This window comes from Vipera ursinii (assembly GCF_947247035.1).
Source record: "Vipera ursinii genome assembly, chromosome: Z".
Lineage (NCBI taxonomy): Eukaryota > Metazoa > Chordata > Lepidosauria > Squamata > Viperidae > Vipera > Vipera ursinii.
The window spans coordinates 87544835-87564614 of NC_139517.1; the positions used below are offsets into that span (position 1 = coordinate 87544835).

A 19780-nucleotide genomic window follows, 5' to 3' on the forward strand; every position below is an offset into this window, starting at 1 on the left:
TGCTGTTTATATTGTTCTTAATGTGGGACACTCATAAAACAGATGTCAAGAATGACACAGATTCATGAGGTAAATAATAGTTTTAAAAATCATGCAGGAAACAGAGGAAAGTATTTTTCCCCTGGCACAAGGAATTAATTTTCAAGGGCCAAACTTTTTTCTAATTCTTCCAATGCATTTTGTCATTATGGAACTCTACAGATTTTCCTTAGTCAAGCAATTTATCTTACATGGAAAGCAAATAGCTATTAATTTAGGGCTTAAAAGTCCAATTTTGAAGAATAATGGCATTAAGACAGCTCAAATTTTGAGAAAAAGGGAAAATCCATAATATACTGATTTATGGACAGTTTTTGCAAAACTCCAAATGTTCCAGGTGTTCTACAAACTTTGGCCATGCTCTCTCCATGAAGATGTGTTGGAATGTAAAACACCTGATTGAAGCAAAATTAGTACATTTTTAATTATTTCTTGTAGGAGGTTGCAATCTGGAGTTTGAAGTCCCTTGGGATATATGTATTAAGACATTTATGATGGACCAAATTAATAAATTATTTCTGCACAAATAATTTTTGGGAATTGAATACTTTAATATTATTTCCTGAAACATATTAGAGATGTTTTCTTCTTTTTTCCAATAAGGAATAAAATTGTGGAAAAAATTGTAAAATTAGTTATTTTCTAGAAGTTACTGAGTCACGTTACAGTATATTATGTCATAGTCATAAGCTTATTTCATCTCTCTTCCACTCATTTTAAAATTAATTTAGGATACAGTCTGATTTTTTAAAAAATGTTTCAGTAATTCTCATATTTAAAGGGTGCAGAAAAAGATGGCTACTATATATGTCATTTCTAATTGAGCTATGATTCACTACCTGTCTGTAACTTGTTTTTAAATATAAGATCTGACTGAGCAAATAATATCTTTTCATTTTCCTTTTAGCAGACAAATTCTAATTTCTTGCCCTTCTTTATTCTGGTAATAAATTCTAGAACTCAAGAATCTTGCAGCTTTTTGCAAAAGCAAAATTAACAGTTGTTATCCAAGGGGGAGTTGCTTAACTCTTTGTGAAGATAGTTTCTAGTTGCTCTCACATTAAGCACACGAAGAGCCATTGCTGAAAATATACATACAAAACTAGCTGGAAGAACTACTGCAGTCCTACGGTTTTACCTGTAAGCAGTGCTTTTTTTGTAAAAGAAAAAGGTGCCGGAACTCACACATGTCATACAACCTGCCTTGCCTAACCTACAAGTTTCCATCCAAAAAAGGTGCCGGAACTCCGTTCTGAGCGTTCTATGAGAAAAAAAGCCCTACCTGTAAGGTAGATATGAAAATATAGTCTGGATATCCCTTTCCTTCTCAAACAAGGCAACTTCTGTTCTGAGCAAGATCTGTTCAAACAGATCTGGACACTATTATATTGAACATATACATGACCATAGGCTACCTACTGCATTTTATCTGAAAGAAAAGCAGCCCGAAGATACTTCAAGAATGAAAGCAGGATCTATGGTGGCTAACTTTGCAAGCATGTTAAGCCATAACTCAGTAAAAACCCACTGTCTTTTCTGTTCAAAAATGGCCCCCTGCCCATATTGCTGTCCCTCCTTTGTTGCTTTTTGAGGAAAATTGTGTGAGACAGGAAGCTATATTTGCCATATCCCCATTAGTTTGGTTCTTAAATGTTCCTTCTCACTCCTTTTCCAGTTGTATGTAAGTTTATACAGCATGTTATTTAGGGCCCAGCTATATAGTAAGTGGTTAAGAGTTCAGATGCTTTCTAAACAAGATATATTCCTTTACTTCATGTTCCAGTTCAAGTTTTCTTTCCACTGGTAGGCTGTGTGTCCATACCTAATTCAGAGGAAGGATGCCTCTGTTGGATTCAGCAACAAAAGCAGAGTGAGAGAAGGGAAAATATCTCTTTACTCTGCTCTGTAGAGGCAACTCGTGGTGCAGGCATGTTTCGGCCTTGTACTAAAAAACAAGATGGCCTGAGATATAGGATCTTGCTTTTTATATTTAAAATATTCACAGTAGATCTTGTATTGTAGATCTTCTTCTATTTTTATGCACTATCAATTTTAATGCTTCCTTTGGGAAGAGGCATCAAATGGGCCAGCTTTCATAGGACCACACAGGGGGTGTCAACTTTGAAAATGACACCTTTGCTGGTGGCAGTGGGACTCAGGCTGTCAGAGCGCAGGCTGGCGCTCCAGCCATCGAGAAGGCTTCACTGGTGGGGGCTCGGCCAAGAACTAGGTTGATCCAACCTGGGAAACCGTACCGCAGGAAGGAACTACAGCGTTAGCGGACCTCTTCCAGGCCTCAGTTCTGCTTTATTTCTCTCTGTCTGTGGGAATCATGACAGAGGGCTTGTTAATACAACTAGTCCTCACTTAATGTCTAGCCACCATTGAATGTTAGAATGACGCTGAAAAAACCAGTCCTTGCACTTATGATCATGCAGTGCCCCATGGTCATGTGACTGTGCAGTGCCCCCATGGTCATGTGACTGTGATTCGGGCAGTTGGCAATAGTGTCACATTTACAACTGTTGCAACAACTTGTGGTCATATCATGGTCATATACTACAATCCCAAGAAGCTTCTGACACCAAAGTCAATGGGCAAACCAACCAAAAATTCCGGGTCATAGTCACGATATTTTGCTCAAGGATTGCAAGTGAGTTGCTTAATGATGTGGCAAAAAAGGTTATAAAATTGATTAGAGTCATGTGATGCCTCACTTAACAACCTGACTGCTTAATGACATATTTTCCAATCCCTATTGTGGCTCCAAGTTGAGGACTGCATGTAACATTTTCTGTCTTTAGGCTGATGGGCTTTAGAAGAAGCTAATGGAAAATGTTTTGTTTGCATTCTTCATGCTCATTTGTGTCTCTATGTGACATTCTTTTGGATATCTATACATCTGTACTACTGAAAAAGGAAACAAAATAAAATACTTGCCAGGAATTCATATATTATATCATGTATATGCAGTAAATCAAATTTGGTAATCATGAATTAATTACAACAGAAACTCCATGGGCAACTGAACTGCATACAGTACAGGCAAACAATTTCACTTTACCAAAATATACCATATAAGAATGAAAAGCTATGTAAATTACAATATTCCATAGCATTTAAAAATAAAATTCAGGCCAACTTTAAAGCAATTTAAATAAAAATACATTATTTTTGCAACTTTTTATAACTGAACATGCACTCCCATCCTGGCCCATCTGCATCCAGCAGTCTTTTAAGTGCCATATCGGCCTGTACATATCACAACACTAACAAAAATATGCCCTACATTTTATACTGCAATTGTTGAACTCTTGATTTTTTGGAATACTCTTGAATTGTTGATCTTCTCATCTTGCTTGTGTTCGTAAAGGGGGGTTGCTTGCTTTATCTGCAAAAAGAAAAAGCTATTTTCCATGACGCCATCTATATTTATCAATTTCTTTCTTCAATGATCAAGAGGTTTAAGCTATAAATCCGAGAGAACCATCAAGACAATTTTATAAACCACTTATGTCAATTTAAAACCCTCATAATACCTTTGAATCCAGCAAGATACAAGTGCAGACATATGTGTAGTTTGTGCACACAATTCTAAAATCATAGCAATTTAATATATTTAGATAATTAAGAGACGCTTATTTGACATAGGACTTAAGACAGCAGTTTCCCAACATGTACAGGTAATCCTTGAAGTACAACCACAACTGACACCAAAATCTCCATTGCTAAGCAAGGCGGTTAAGTGAATTTACAACTGTTTTTGCTCAGGTTATTAAGCAGATCACCCTAATTGTTAAGTGAATGCGGTCATTAAGTAAATGCAGCTTCTTCATTGACTTTGCTTGTTGGAAGAGGGCTGGGAAGGTTACAAACAGTGATCATATGACCCCAGGACAGTGCAATACATGTCAGTTCCTAAGAGCCTGAATTTTGATCATGTGATAATGTGGATGCTGCAACGATCATGTGTAGAGCCTTGGTGGAGCAGTGGGCTAATGCCTCCTTAAGTAACACCAGCTGCCTGCAATTAGTGCAGGTTCGCATCCCACCAGGCTCAAGGTTGACTCAGCCTTCCATCCTTCCGAGGTAGGTAAAATGAGGACCCAGATTGTTGGGGGCAATTAAGCTGACTTTGTAATAATGCCGCTTGGGGGGGCGAAAGCCCTAATAAGCAGGCATATACATAGAATGAAGGCTACTGCTAAGCTTGTAAGCCGCCCTGAGTCTTCGGAGAAGGGCGGGATATAAATGGAATTAAAAAAACAAAACAACAACAATTGTAAGTCATTTTTTCAGTGCCGTTGCAACTTCTAAATGAAGTTGTTAAATCAATGGTTGTACGTCAATCAATGGTTGTATGTTTTTTACCCAACCAAAATTAGCAAGCTGCACAAATGATATGGCTTACTCAGAACATCTAACCTCCGTAGTAGTTGAAAGGCAACAGTGTACCATGGACTCCATTGTGCTTACACTGATGATCCCTCAAAGTCCACAAGTTTTTTCACCCCCTCTTGTCATTTCTTAAAAGATTTATTTCTAGAAAACTATTCTAAAAATGCTTATACTATTTTAAGAAGTGAAAAGATAAATCAAAGCTAGCATGCTCCAAAAGCTACCAGCTTCTAGCACCATTACATGCAGTAATGCCTTTGGTTCATGGCAGAGTCTTGCTGAGATTAGTTGGGTACATAGGTTCATTTACATTGTTCAATGTTTTCACCTTTTAAATGAATTTGTTAGTAAAACAACTGTAGTATTAATTAGAACAATTAGAACAATCCCCTCAAGCTTTTTTGGCAAGATTTTTCAGAAGTAGTTTGCTATTGCCTCGTTCCTAGGGTTAAGAGAAAATGACTGGCCCGAAGTCACCCAGCTAGATTTTACTTAATTAAATATCACAATCTTCTGGTTTCTAACCTAGTAACCAGTACATCAAACTGGCTGAGTAATTATGTACATACAGATATGTAAAATATAATAAAATGACATGTATGTATATAACTGTTCTAATAATAATTCACCTCCTGGTAATGATTATTCGTGACTGGCTGTGCCTGCTATAAAAGTCATAATCTGAGTGCATTTATCACATGTCTTCAAATTTCTATCCCTTGGTCACTCTATGCCATATGCTGAAACCAGTTTTGAATCCAAGGTAAAGAAATCACTCTAGGTCTAGGATAATGTCACTCAGCCTGAGCAACTTTTAAGATATATGGACTTCAACTCCCAGAATTCCGCAGCCAACTGATGTCTCATGTGGATGAAACAATGAAACATAAATAGGGCTGGACAATGCTTATAGATAATAGGCATGGAGACTATTATTCTTAGAGATGTGCTATATTCAAAGGCAATTAAATTGTCAAAAACAACAAAAACAAATTTCAATGGCTTGGAGATTGTTCTCAAGATGGGAGAGTATAAGGAGGTCCATGGCATAATCTTAATGATTTAGACAAAAGCTATGCGACGGGGACACATGAGCACTATATATAAAACACAAATTATGGGTACCAATGGGGGTTCCTGTGATGTTTTTGAAAATAGGGCTATTTAATCAGCAGACATTTCTCTACAGTGGCAACATTATTCCATGCATTACACTGAGAACGCCTAGAATCTCTCATAACTAGAGGGCCAAGATGAATAATACCCCCTATTTGGAAATCATTTCATATCACACTGAGATAGAAATGTTGACTTACTCCTCGCTTCTTGGCTAGGATAAATTTTCTTACAAGGCTTGAACTCCTCTGGAGGAGGAAAGTCTTCCACGGAATGGAAAGTAAATTTAGATTCAAAATCATCTAGAGAGAGTTTAATTTTAAAAAAAATCATGTTGAATTATAATAAGCAAAATTACAAGTGTGTACTAATATATATCCATCATGGAATGTTATGCAGAAGCACAGTAAAATAATCCATCCAGCATATTCTCAATTCAGTTGCATCATTTCATCATATTTTTAATTCCATATCTTTTCTTAAAGCTCCTTGTTTAGCCCCATCTATTTCCACCAATTCTGAAGATATTAGAATTGCAGTACTCTACCACAATCCTCTCTTTTGTATCTTACTGTTTCACTTTGAAAGTTTAAATCCTATGATAGATCAGTCTAGTAAAATATTCAAGTAGTTTTCTTAGCAAAAATACTGAAATGTTTGCCAGTGTTTTGTTATAAATAATTATAATAGTTGATCCTGGAATTTTTCCCTAGATATTTTGCTAATTATTAATGTCTCTCCCTTTAATATTCCTGTACAAATGTCCATTTGTCTCCCAAAAAGTTCAAATTGACATACTCAAATGCATCTGTTCCTCACTTAGCAACTATTTCAGGTCGTGACCATTCACAAATATAATAGTAATTAAAAACTTCATTTTCTGACCAATGTTTGCCTTTACAACTAAAGGTTGTGTGCCTGACAATGAATGTCAGAGTAAGAATAATGCTGGTGTAGCTCTACAAAAGAACCTTGACTGAATCAGGCAGTAGCAACCAAGGATCTTTGTAGTATCTCTCTCTCTCTCACTATGTGTTCATTTAGTGACCATTTCGCTTAACAACTTGGTAGTTGGGACAACCTAGTCACTAAACAAGGGATGAGTGTATACTGACTTTCTTTAGCAGTTTGCATTGCCATTCCTAAGCAGGCACTAGTTTTAAAAAAATATTAAGACTGTAACCTTGTGATAAGAAAAGTTCTACATTTTCTGTATATACAATACTTGTCAACAATAAATGATATGATGTTATCCATAATACCTGAGTCCTGAAAACCTGGAGGCCATGGAGATACTTGGGTGTGTTGACATTTGCTTGTGAGCTCAGTTGTGGGAGACCTCGCAGGAGGAACAGGTGGTGGCATCAACTTTGCTAAGAAGAATAAACATACAAAAAAAGAAAAGAAAACAGTGCATCAAATATTTTCATTCCCATCGCTCATTCTTGTTCAAAAAAGATCCAAACAAAACATATATACGTGTAACCTATACATCCTCAGAATATAAGGGGGGGGGAGAGAAAGAGCGATCATAGTTACATTCTAAAGCAATTTCTGGGTTGCACAATGTACAACACTAAGGATTCCAACCAGCTTCAGTTCCTAAGTGTATATAGAAAGGACATCCATACCCAATGCAAGTTAATTCCACAGGATGTAATCCAATAGGGACGCCAGTGAAAGTAGTTACCTCCACCTCTTCCTTGTCTCCTTTTCTTCACTGCGGGAGCTTGCTGTGTGCTTGGGAGGGTAGGGGGTAGAGCCACTGATGAAATGGGGAGCTTTTGCAACTGGCTCTTGGGAGGCGGTAGGGAAGCAGAATCACTGTTGCTGTTCAAGGTACTGTTACAGGTTGGTGATGTTGGTGAAAACATTGAAGTTCTGGGTGACGAAAAAGTAGACATAGAAGGTCCCGGGATAGGAGGTGGGGGTGGTGGCATGGGGGGAGAATTATGTCTTAGATCGAGCTGGGAGGAGCTTGGGCTGGAACATTCATTAATTTTGCCTGGAGGCCCAGAGGGGGATGATGGAGACAAAGGTAATGGTGGAGGAGATGATATGTGCAATGGGGAGAGGTGGCCTTTAGGAGTTCTATTCTGAGAGGATGCAGCATCAGCAGCCATGTCTGGGGAAGGGAACTTATTAGGGTGTTCAGAAAAAGGAGGTGGTACAGGGGGAGGAGGAGGAAAGATAAGTGATGGTTTGCCAGAGGGAGATGGTAATGGTGGTGGTGGTGGTGGTGGAGGAGGAGGAGGAGGAGGAGATGGAACTGAAGTAGGAGTAGGAGGAGCAGGGATGCTGGAGTCAGCTGGCATAGCGCTCTGGATCTTGGATGCTTCTGATTCATCTGCTTGCTTAGGGCCACTTGGGGAGATTTGAAAGTTGCCACTGGATTTCCCATTATTGTTGAGTGGGACTGGGACCTTCGGGGGAGAAGTTGTTTTGGCAGTAGGTGGCTTTCCAGTCCTATTCGCTGAGAAAATGAAGCAAATGCAAACAAATCATCTTTAATTTTGAAAACTGCATTCAACAATTCATCCTTTGAATAATTTAAATTATTCTAATTGTAACTAAATACAAATAATTCATCCAGATTATTGGATTCAAATGAAGAAAAACATGAAGACTATTTCTAAATCAAGTTCTTAAATTGGTCATCCTGCTATCAATTAGCTGTTCCAATCCTCCCAATTTGTTTTCAGAGATTACAGATCCAGCAATGCTATTATTCCAGGAAACAAAATTGAAGGACCTAAATTTTGCTTCATTTTGTTGCCAGCCGAAAAACAAACTAAAATAGTTCCATAGAAAGGACGGATTGTTCCTGTACATCTCAGTTACACTATACAGAGGTGAGATGAATGTTTCCAGGCAACAGTTACACTCTGGTGGATTCAGGAACAGCTGTCTTTCCACACAGCACTGTAGCTTATTAACCTATTATGGCTGAAATCTGTTTCTCTCATACACCTTTCTTACTTGCTTGATTTGGTAGTTTAACCTTGATTTCTCTGTCTGACTGACAAACAATGTTCATAAGACCAAGATAAGGTCCTGGTCACTGTTATTATTTTAGGCTGCATTATCCTTGGCTGTCCTAGAAAACCGTCCAGGAATAATAGCTACTATGAATCATAGCAACATGGTTATTAACCGGCTTGATTATACTGACTAGATTTTGAAACAATTACATTGTTCAAAGGCCTTGAGGTTTTGTGAGTTAATTTATTGTACAAGGCAGAAATGATGACAAAAACCCTAATATTATGAAATAAAAGAAAATATATTGAAAATAATGTGCAGAATATGCATGTTTGTGGTTAATGCAAACATAAAGGTAAAGGTTCCCCCGCACATGCGTGCTAGTCATTTCCGACTGTAGGGGCCAGTGCTCATCTCCATTTCATAGCCGAAGAGCCAGCGCTTGTCCGAGGACGTCTCCATGGTCATGTGGCCAGCATGACTAGACACCAAAGTCGCACGGAACGCTGTTACCTTCCCACCGTAATGGTCCCTATTTTTCTACTTGCATTTTTACGTGCTTTCGAACTGCTAGGTTGGCAGAAGCTGGGACGAGTAACAGGCGCTCACTCTGTTACACGGCAATCGGGATTCGACCCGCCAAACTGCCGACCTTCTGATCGACAAGCTCAGCGTCCTAATCCACTGAGCCACCGCGTCCCCTAATGCAAACATAAATACTGCTAAGCTTGTAAGTCGCCCTGAGTCTTCGGAGAAGGGCGGGATATAAATGGAATTAAAATAAATCAAATAAAAATAAATGCAATAACCAATTTGTGCTCAGATAATGAATAGCAAAGCGATTTTCTATTTTATGCAATTCACAGGATCCGAATGAAGTTTCTATAAGAATAGCTAACACGCTAAAAGAGATCAGCTCTTATTTGCGCTCCAAATCCTCAATTCTGTTTTGAATATTAATTTTATATGCAAAAGTACAAATTAGCATGTGCTAATTTGTAATACTCTGATTTTTTTTGTTGTTGCTGTTGAGACTCCATTGCAAACTGGATTCTTTACCTGCTAAGTCTCTTTGGCCCACTGGTCTCAGAACAGGGAAGCCTTCTGCAAAAAGGTTCCCCAATGCCTGAGGTATTTCACTGTTACAGTTTCCAGAGCTTCCTCCATCTTTGCTGGACCTTCTTCTGTCAACTGCAAAGAAGGAGGAGAGGAAGGGTATTAGTATCAGCTTTTGGTTTTTCTGCTATCTTTCTTTTGGCATAAAATGAGCAAAAGCTAATCGCTATGTATATACAATACAGTGTGGCTAAGCAAATTAATTGCCAGGATTCAGCCAATAAGCAAGATTAGAACACTAAGCTAAAAATATTACTAAATGCTTTCAATACATAACTAAATGCTAAATATATAACTGAACAAACTGTATTATGGCTCAATTATGATGTGAAATCTCTGTGACATAATAAAGAGCAGGACTTTCTGCTTCATATATTAACACAAAAATATATTGTTCTTTAAAACAGGAACTCAGGTATTACCACTGACTTTCTATAACCTCAACCAATACATTACATGCTGGGACTAAAATCTTTCCCTTTTTTTGTTTCTTTCTTCCAATGCTTCCTCTTTATCTTGTTAATTTTAAAGATTTTACCTTGGGCATTCCTTGCTATCATTTTCTTTACTTATTTTGGCTGGAAAGAATTAAATTAAATGGGAAACATTTTTTGACCTTTTTTTACATAGGAAACTGTCACTTATTTCCCTTGTGAAAGCTATGAGTGAATAACTAACAAGTGTTCAGAATGGTTGAAAAAAGAAAGGCTCAAAAAAAATGTGTCACTTGTACAGGAAAAGTGCAAGAATTAAAGTCATAAATGGGATGAGGAGGAATTAAGAATAGATTTAAGAGTGAATCCAAAATACAGTATGAATCCAAAATACAGTATATGGGGTAAATTGGAAGACATGAAAATTACTCTTCTAATTAATAAGAAGTTCAGAATGTTGAAGAAAAATGTTAGCTTGATAAGATTCATCAGCAGTCTTCAAATAATCAGGCCGATATAAGACAGATATCAGAAAAATGAAAGTGAGTCATTGAAACAGTTTTGCAATCAAGGAAAAAACAAAGGTCTCTGCCAAGAAAAGGCTTTTAATATAAAAATGATTGAGCAGCCATTGGAGCATGTCCATAAACAGAAGACTTACTGTCAATCTGCGGGGCACTGTGATCATTGATCTGGGTTACTCTTCTCAATCGAGTTCCTCTTTGGATCTCATGTAACAAAGCACTTCGACTTTTGGATTCCTCCTTTTTCACCTTGGGTGGCTCTGTGTTCGTCTGTCAAAAATAACAAGTCAAAATCCTAGACATCAGGAGGGCAATTCTCAAGCTGCTGAAATCAGTGGAATATATATCCACAAACTATGATTAGGATCAGGCAAAGGGATATTTGCATTTGTTTTCTTTCTCCCACACTGAAGCACTTTAGTAGGGAATTCTATCCAGGTAGAATCAAACTTCCATTTTCCAGATCTCTCTTCAGCAGCCTTCAAATAAAGTAATTGTCCCATTTAGTCATTTTTGATTTCTAGTGACTGGGCAAGGCAGCTTTTTTTGAATGGGACTTGCCATTGCCTTGTTTCTAGGACTGAGAGAAGAGACTGGCCGAAAGTCACCCAGCTGATTCCATGTTGATGTGGGACTCCAACTCATGGTCTTCTGGTTTCTAGTTGGATGCTTTAATCACTACACAAAAATGGTACAATTAAACTCTGAGTTGGACTTCACCCCCAAATAATAAAGTTTATTGTTTCCAGAGCAATCAGGATAATTGGTGGAATTGATAATCATAGTATAAGGTAAAGGTAAAGGTTCCCCCGCACATGCGTGCTAGTCGTTTCCAACTCTAGGGGCCGGTGCTCATCTCCGTTTCAAAGCCAAAGAGCCAGCGCTTGTACGAGGACGTCTCCGTGGTCATGTGGCCGGCATGACTAGACGCCAAAGGCGCACGGAACGCTGTTACCTTCCCACCGTAGTGGTCCCTATTTTTCTATTTGCATTTTTATGTGCTTTCGAACTGCTAGGTTGGCAGAAGCTGGGACGAGTAACAGGCGCTCACTCTGTTACGCGGCACTCGGGATTCGACCCGCCAAACTGCCGACCTTCTGATCGACAAGCTCAGCGTCCTAACCCACTGAGCCACCGCGTCCCTTAATCATAGTATAATGTAAGTCAATTGGCATTTTATAGACAGTCTTCAGCTCTTTCGATTATGAACATTAAAAACAAGGAAGGAGGAATCAATGCATTAAATGGTAGAGCAAATGTGTTGGGATTGCAGCTTCTAGAACTGCTGTAGTTACAGTCTGCAGAGCACCAAGTTGAGAAAGATTGGTTTGTATTTTACATTTTTTTGATGAAATGTAAAAGTAAGCCTGACAGACAGGTGAAGCAGAACAGGAAGGTCTTGCAAAATATGGGAAGCCCACCCATTCTCCCATCTAACCAGTAAGTGACTAATAACTAAGTATATCGGAAGTGAATCTCCTGCATTATCAAGTATCTTTGCCAGCCCAACAAGTTCAATGGACTTATTTTGATAGTTCAAAAAGCACCAACTTGTACACAGTCAGCAACTACGGCCAATTCCTTTTACCAGATGAAAATAAAATAAAATGGCAGCAGAGGAGAGTGGAAGCTAAGGAGATGGGATGTCCCTGCAGAAACCTGAAATAGTCAATCAGCATTGGGCTGCCCCCACCCCTTAAAGGTATCCTGTCTGTACTGAGTCAGCAAAGCATGTCAGATTGTACCTGATTTGAAAATTAAGAAGAAAATGCTACTCTAAAACTAGAATGATCAAAGATGCAGGCTAAGAACAAGACAGAGGCAAATCCTGGGGACATGGCAGAATAAAGAGGTTGTCAGGCCGTGTTCACATGGTAGTTAGGTACAAGTGAGGAAAGGATTAATTACATCTTGGGACTGACTTTGCTGCAGTTCTCATGGCTTATTATCATGTCACACTCTGCCTTTCTTGCTCCCCCATCTGATTTTTGTACTATCTTGTTCACTGATGGGATCCCAAAACTTTGTAAATTTCTCTTTTAATGGCATTGCCCTAATATAGGATTTGGATTTTTTCCTTAGGGCACAGGTCTGCAACCCTTGGCTCCGGAGCCACATGCGGCTCTTTCAGCCGTCTCCTGCGGCTCCCAGTCCTCTGCCATGTGCAGTCCCCCCCCCAAAAAAAAAGTGGGACAAAAAAAGTTCAACCAATCAATTCAAATATGCAGGGTAGGTGCATATATCGCCTTGGCTCCACTCTTCAGTCAAACCCTGTTCTGCGCATGCGCGCATGTACGCGCATGTGCTCACATTTTTTGCGGCTCCCAGTTTTTCCTTTTGTGAGGGAACCGGTTCCGAGTGGCTCTTTCACTGTTTCAGGTTGCTGACCCCTGCCTTAGGGCTAAAATAACTGCATTTTTATTTTGTGAAGGATATGCATGTCTCACTGAGATCCTCTTTCAATAAAGCAGCATTTCAAAGGAGACAAAGAACTAAACAAGACAAAGGAAACAAAATGCCAAGTAACACATACTTCCAAAACATGGAGGATGCAATAAAATGACAGCCACAGACCTCTCTGACCATGCTGACTACTAAACCAAAGATTTCAATCAATTATATTTTCTGAAATAAGCAAAAAGTGTTCCCATGAACATATGCAAAGGTGTTATCTCTCATGGTTCAATAATTTACTTCTTGCACAATGGAAAGGAAGGAAAACTGCTAGAGATTCATTTTTTTTAAACCCTTGTTTTAAAAATGAAGCAGCACCATACATTATTAGAATAGAGAATTACTGGTGAATGCTGTCCTACACCTCCTGTAAGCATTCGTTTTGGAATAGTTTTTTATATTAAACATTGAATTTCTTTTTGAGTCGTACATTTGCCTTTAATTGTAATTAAAGGACCCAGATTGTTAGGGGCAATTAAGCTGACTTTGTAATAATGCCGCTTGGTGTGTGTGTGAAAGCCCTAACAAGCAGGCATATACATAGAATGAAGGCTACTGCTAAGCTTGTAAGCCGCCCTGAGTCTTCGGAGAAGGGCGGGATATAAATGGAATTAAAATAATAATAATAAAAAATAATAATTAGTTTTAATTGTCTGTTTATCAACATTGTCAACTAGCTTTTTCTAGGACTTTCATTTTGGCTGTTCTATGACAAACCTGACCTGCAATTATTCTGCCTAAAAACATAACTAATAAAAGCAGAAATCAGAAAAGTTGGGGAACCATGACTCAAGAAATAATTTGGTTTTCAACTTTCTGTGATAAACACAAGAGAGATGACATAAGCATATTTAAAACATAAATAATTGTAATAAGGCTACTGCCACAATCAATTCATTAATGTTAGAGAACAGTAGGATGAGCAACTCAGGGTCCACAGGCTGTAGTTAATTGCCAGGTTTCAGTTTCAGCAACTCACAAACACACATACACACAATACAATATGTGCAAAATTAAATAAAAATTCAGATTTAGTCATGTTACTATCATATCTGTACCATTTTCCTGGCAGCATAATCTCTGGATGTCATCCTATTTTTAGATGTTTCTGACCTTAAATTATAGTTAACTAAAATTCTGAAAAATAATGAAAAGGTCACATATTGTTTTTATACATTCATGCACAAAACACACAGACTCTATTTAGCGTATTATACACTATAAGTATTTTGAATGGTTAGCCACAAATTTTCCTTCTCTCTCCCACAAATACTGTGATAGCTCCTCTAGATGGCATATTCAGGTGGGGTAATATTAGCACCAGCAAAAACTCCTGGGGGATGATGTAAAATCTTATTAATAGCTTCTATTCTTATGACTATATTTGTTGCCAAAAAAAGCTCTGACAAATTAACCTACATAATTCACCTTCAAATTCTTTGATAAACTTCTCTCTCTCACACACATATACACTATTTTCAAAAGCTGAATGTTCCATATTCCAATGTGGTTATGGCACACATTACAGTGAAATGTATACCCAATTATTTTTCTTTTGGAGAGCATCAAGCCAATACTTACTGTGAAGAACTGAAGAAACATAACTTGAAAAAGTCCTTATTTTTAAATAATCACTTCAAATTCTGATCCCAGAAGCTTTCCTGGTAGTTTTGCTGTAACTCTACTATTAGACTAGGGCCAGTCCTGGACAGATTCTTTGGTTTAAATTTAGAACCAACAGCTGTGGGGTTTGTTTTTCATTCATATGTCCACAGGTTGAGTCATATGGATGTACTACACAGTAGTTATTTTTTCTCTTCATAGGAATACCATTTGTTGGCATATGTCAAGGGGGAAAAAATCTTAATAGATCATTTGATTTTTAAATCTGAATTACTCTCTCTCCCATCCAAATATATCTACTGTGTTTCTATTTACACTATTTCCCCTCCTGGCTCTTTCTTATAGCAGGCAATTCTGGTTGCCAATCATAGGATCATAAGGCTGAATGGGACCTTGGCGGTCTTCTAGTCCAACCCCATGCCCAAAGCAGGAGTCCTCATAGTATCTTGGACAAATGGTTTTCCAATTTTTTTCTTGAGAACTTACAGCGATGAAACACTCACGACTCTGGGAAGTAAGCCATTCCATTGCTTAATAGTTCTCACTGCCAGGAAATTCTTCTTTATTTCCTAGTTGGATGTCCTCCTGACATGCTTTCACACCCATTGTTAGTTCCAGGTAACAAGAGGGAAAGCCAACTCTTCAGGTAAATTAGCTTATTCAGTGTTCGGCCAAATCTGGTCAGCCATCCATGTGCTTGAACCTTGTGTTAATCGCCCAATTTGCTTTCCTCAGCTTTGGTTATATGTATATATCCTGCTAAATCATAATTGATTCATAGACTCTTACAACAATATACGACAGAACAAAACCACTACAATATCAACAGATTGGAATAAAGCAAAACTATTGTAGATGATACACAAGATTATGACGTTAACTATTATGACCTAAAAAAAGATTGGGATATGGACACTTTAAAGATCACATTTTACTTATTACAACATACTCCAAGCATAACAGTGACTTATCAAGTACCAATGTTTGTTTGCTTAACAATGGATAAAAATCTTGACTCCCTAAAATGCATTGTTGGCCTCCAGAAGTTGGGAATGCTCCAACACTGGAAGTTTTTAAGAAGAGATTGGACAACCATTTGTCTAAAATAGTATATGGTTTCCTGCCTGAGCAGAAGGTTGGACTGGTTATGTGGAGAGAGGTTTTTCCACGGACTGGAGGCGGCACGGTTTTGTGTGTTGCCTACATCCCGTGGATGGGGCTTTGTTTGTTTGTGTGGCCTGGTTGCTGGCATGCCGGTATCGGTCCATGGACCAGGGTTGGGGACCCCTGGACTAGAAGACCACCAAGGTCCCTTCCAACTACATTATTCTGTTCTGTTATTCTTTGGGGGGGTCATTTTTAAGCCCCTGTGACTACTGCATATTGTTATTACTTATTAATCTCACTTTAACAGATTGTATGAACAAGGAATTAGAGGCTATTGTTTTAAAATATCATTGATAAGAGTGCATTCTTCATTTTTAGCTCACTCCTAGAAGGAGGTGGCATATAAAGAATTCAAAATAAACAACTCTCCAAAAATCCCACTTTCTTGATTTCCCTCCTAGAGTTCAAAAGCAACAAGAAAGTAAAGGTTATTTCTTTTATTAAATCCCACAGATGAATCTGCAAATAAGAATAAAATTAATTTCCATGACCTTGCTTTATGAAATAAGAACATGAACAGTTGGTGCTCATTTTCTTTGGCAGCTGTTAGGAGATATTCTATTATTTCTTATATAAGGAATGCTGTGTTAAATAACAAGTACAGTTTTTCTTTTTAAAAAAGGATCGAATGACTCATGCATTTAACAGGTTAGATTGTCAAGGAGAAAGGACACAGTAAATCGTTTTCCTTTATCCAACTCAAAGTCCTTCCGACAAGCCTTAAGAGGATAAATATAAAATCTCACTGAAATGGCAAATAAAAGTAACCAAACCAGAGCCTAACCAATGTTAGTTTGGCTTGATTTGGTTTGCATGTTTTTGTTGCCAATTCATGTATATTCAGGTATGAGATGTGGCCAGATTCAATCCATATACTTCTCCAAAGTCCTGTTCTTAGTACCTAGATTTACCAAGATCAAATAATTGCCACTATATTTATCCCTCTCCAAAAAATCCATATAGATATTAAGGAAGATACTTATGGGATTAAATAATTATTGGGCCTCACAAACTTCTGCATGGCTACAGAAGGCCACCTATTGCTGTAGTGTCTTCTCTGGATATAACAGAGATGAATTCTTTGGTCCTTGTTTATAATTCATATTAATGAAGAAAATTTCTTTAAATTTTTAAGAGACTGCATTGTGTAAATATATGGAAAGAAATATGATACCATGAAAATGTGTATTAAAAAGTATCATCAGGAAATTATGCTTATACTATATTTTGAAGGAATATCAGAGGATTATAATAGGTGATCAACTTGAGGCTTTGTAGATACAACCCTGTGAACTAATTCACTTTAGTTTTTTAAAGGTTGTGTATTGTACTGAATTGTGTAGGCACATTAACTATGTCAACAGTTGAACTTGTATCTGTTCATCACCTACTACAGGGCTTTTCAACCTTTTCACCGATTGTACCACTTTTCGGATATGGCAACATCCGAGTGCCACCAGTCGCCTAGCAAGGTGTCAAAAACTTGATGACCCCCCCCAAAAAAAGGAAAAAAGTAGTCCTCGACTTACAACAATTCTCTTGGTGACTGTTCTAAGTTACAATGACACTGAAAAAAGTGCCCAAGCTACAGCCAAGCAAGACACCTGCCTGCCTGCCTGGCGGCGCTCTTCCTCCTGTCCGAGGTTTTCATTGTTGTGAGCATTTCTGTTGAGGACTGGCAGTGGGGGTGGGGTGGGAGTGTTTGGTTTTTATTATCCCCATCTGCTGGGTGGTTGCAGCAGGTTTTGGTCACTTCACATGACCCTGGGACACTGTGACGGTCATAAATATGAATCAGTTGCCAAGCATCTGAATGTAAATCAGAAGACCCTGGAGATGCTGCAACATTCCAGCTGATTGGTGCTTCTTCTGGGCTCAGAAGCGCCAGGATCAGCGCCGAGCTCCAGCTGGAACCTGGCACTGATCCTGGCGCTTTCACTGAGCCCTGACAGCCTCAAAGAAGCATTCATCCTGGCACTTCTGCTGAGCCCTGACTGCCCTGCAGCTCCAGCCATCTCTCACTCAGGCTTGTGCGGTGCTGCCACCGGTTCAGCTCATTCCCCTCCAGCACTACCACTTTTCTAGGATGGTCGTGTAACACCTGCCAGGTGCCAATGTACCACAGGTGGCACCCATACCACTGGTTGAAAAGCCCTGACCTACTACGCAGTTCCCACTTATGTGTTTTTGCCTCCTGTCTAATTTGACCTGACAAAATGTTACAGTTAACTCTAGACATCTCTGAAAATCAAAGAACAATATATATGATTATACCGAACAATCCATTTCCAGAGGGGTATTTGTTTCTTCACCTGAATTTTTATGATCTGCACAATTATTCAGAAATTCAACTGTAGATTGGCTGCATATGGCTTTTTTACATTCTTATTTTTGAAAGGTAATAAAACATAAAAGAGAAAGATATTATTCTTTGTGAATACATTTGATGAAGTCCACAGATAAGTGAGTAAGATATGGAAACATCTTTCATTTTCAGAGATTAACAGAGTGTAAACATTGATCTGAATATTTTTTTACTTGATTAACATACTGCGTTAGTCCTTTAATTCAGTCCTGTTAAGTTCTGAATGTGCAGAAAATCCTATCTAGAAAACTCTTACATTAATATGTATTGTAAAGAGCTTGGGAGATTTCCAAGTGGCTCCCCAGAGGTTAGGTTTGATGATCTCCAAGCATGAGCACTGCTTATATATTTTCCACTAGCAGGCTAAGCTTCCTACCTTTGGACCATGGAAAGTTTAGCATTAGGCAGCCACAGAAGTAAACCAATTGGTCTAAGGAACTGGGGAAAATTTTGACCAGATCAGATGACTCAAACATCCATTTAGTCTTTGGCCCAGAGGCAATTTCCATTTCTTGACCTCCTTTCTAATAGCTTTTTTAAAAAAAAAAAACAAAAATGTTTAAGTACATTTAAAGCCTAGCTACAGTCCAGATAGAGGATGATTTAAAATCCAAGACAGTTTTCTGCACATGACTTTATAATGCTAACTTGAATCCTTGTTTTGCTCTTATTGGCTCTCTTTCATTTGATTTCTGCCTTAATACTTCAGTTCTGTTTAATGTAGACCACATTCCCGCCTTCTGGCCTGGCAAGCATCACCCTGATTGCTTAATCTCAAAACTCAATTGATATCTATCCATTAATTGTGCAATAAAACAGAATGAGCTTGCTTGCATGTCTTTTATTCCTCATTTGCATCTTTCTTCATAAAAGAAAAGAAATGAGAGTTGATGATATTCTGTCAAAGCCTTAATTGGTACAATACAGTATTAATATTCCCACCATGTATTTTAGTTGCTACAACTATCCGCTTTCCAGTCTCTTTAAGATGATCAGTTTTCACTGCAATAGTTATCAGAATAAATAACAGAATACCTATTCTAAAAGAACAATGGCTTGTAATATTTTTCAAGACACTTTACAATAAAATTAGAATATCTTAAATCCAAGGAAAAAAATGAGATAAAGTAGTTTTAAAGCTAAACTATTTCTAAAGCTAGCTAATCTAATAGATTTACAAAAATATTTCTATAATTTGTGAAAAGTGAAAAATAAAACAAAAAAACCCTTTTATTCTCATATTACAAAGACCAGTTTGTATGCATCAACTATAAATATATGGAGGTTTTCTTAAGTGATAGTTTGGAATATCACAGTACTCTTTGTAATTAGAAAATGAATGAGTTGAAAATATACTGGATTAATAGTATACCTGATTAACATAACACAATCAAGATTAGAAGGTGAACTATCAACTATATTACAGAATGCAGCAATTATAATACATAAACTGTGTTAGCAAAATATTATAAAATCCAAATCTAAGCAATTAAGATAAACTAAACATAATGGAAAATGAAAATAATTTATTTTAAATAAAAATAGAAAATATAAACATTTAC

At 37.8% G+C, this 19780-nt stretch overlaps 1 protein-coding gene across 2 annotated transcripts in view; it reads right to left on the reverse strand.

Annotated features, from left to right (window-relative positions):
• Positions 1 to 3014: 3014 nt before the first annotated feature.
• Positions 3015 to 19780, reverse strand: part of WIPF3 (WAS/WASL interacting protein family member 3) — a 35188-nt gene continuing 18422 nt past the window's right edge. Inside the window, exons 3-8 of one of the 2 annotated variants that reach the window (XM_083376773.1) lie at positions 10747 to 10879; positions 9595 to 9726; positions 7244 to 8026; positions 6816 to 6926; positions 5754 to 5855; positions 3015 to 3430 (exon numbers count right to left, since the gene is read on the reverse strand). In XM_083376773.1, the coding sequence (XP_083232899.1) occupies positions 3390 to 3430; positions 5754 to 5855; positions 6816 to 6926; positions 7244 to 8026; positions 9595 to 9726; positions 10747 to 10879 (1302 nt within the window). In that variant the 3' untranslated portion in view covers positions 3015 to 3389. The remainder of the gene's footprint in view (positions 3431 to 5753; positions 5856 to 6815; positions 6927 to 7243; positions 8027 to 9594; positions 9727 to 10746; positions 10880 to 19780) is intronic. The other variant, XM_083376774.1, reaches the window with a different exon arrangement.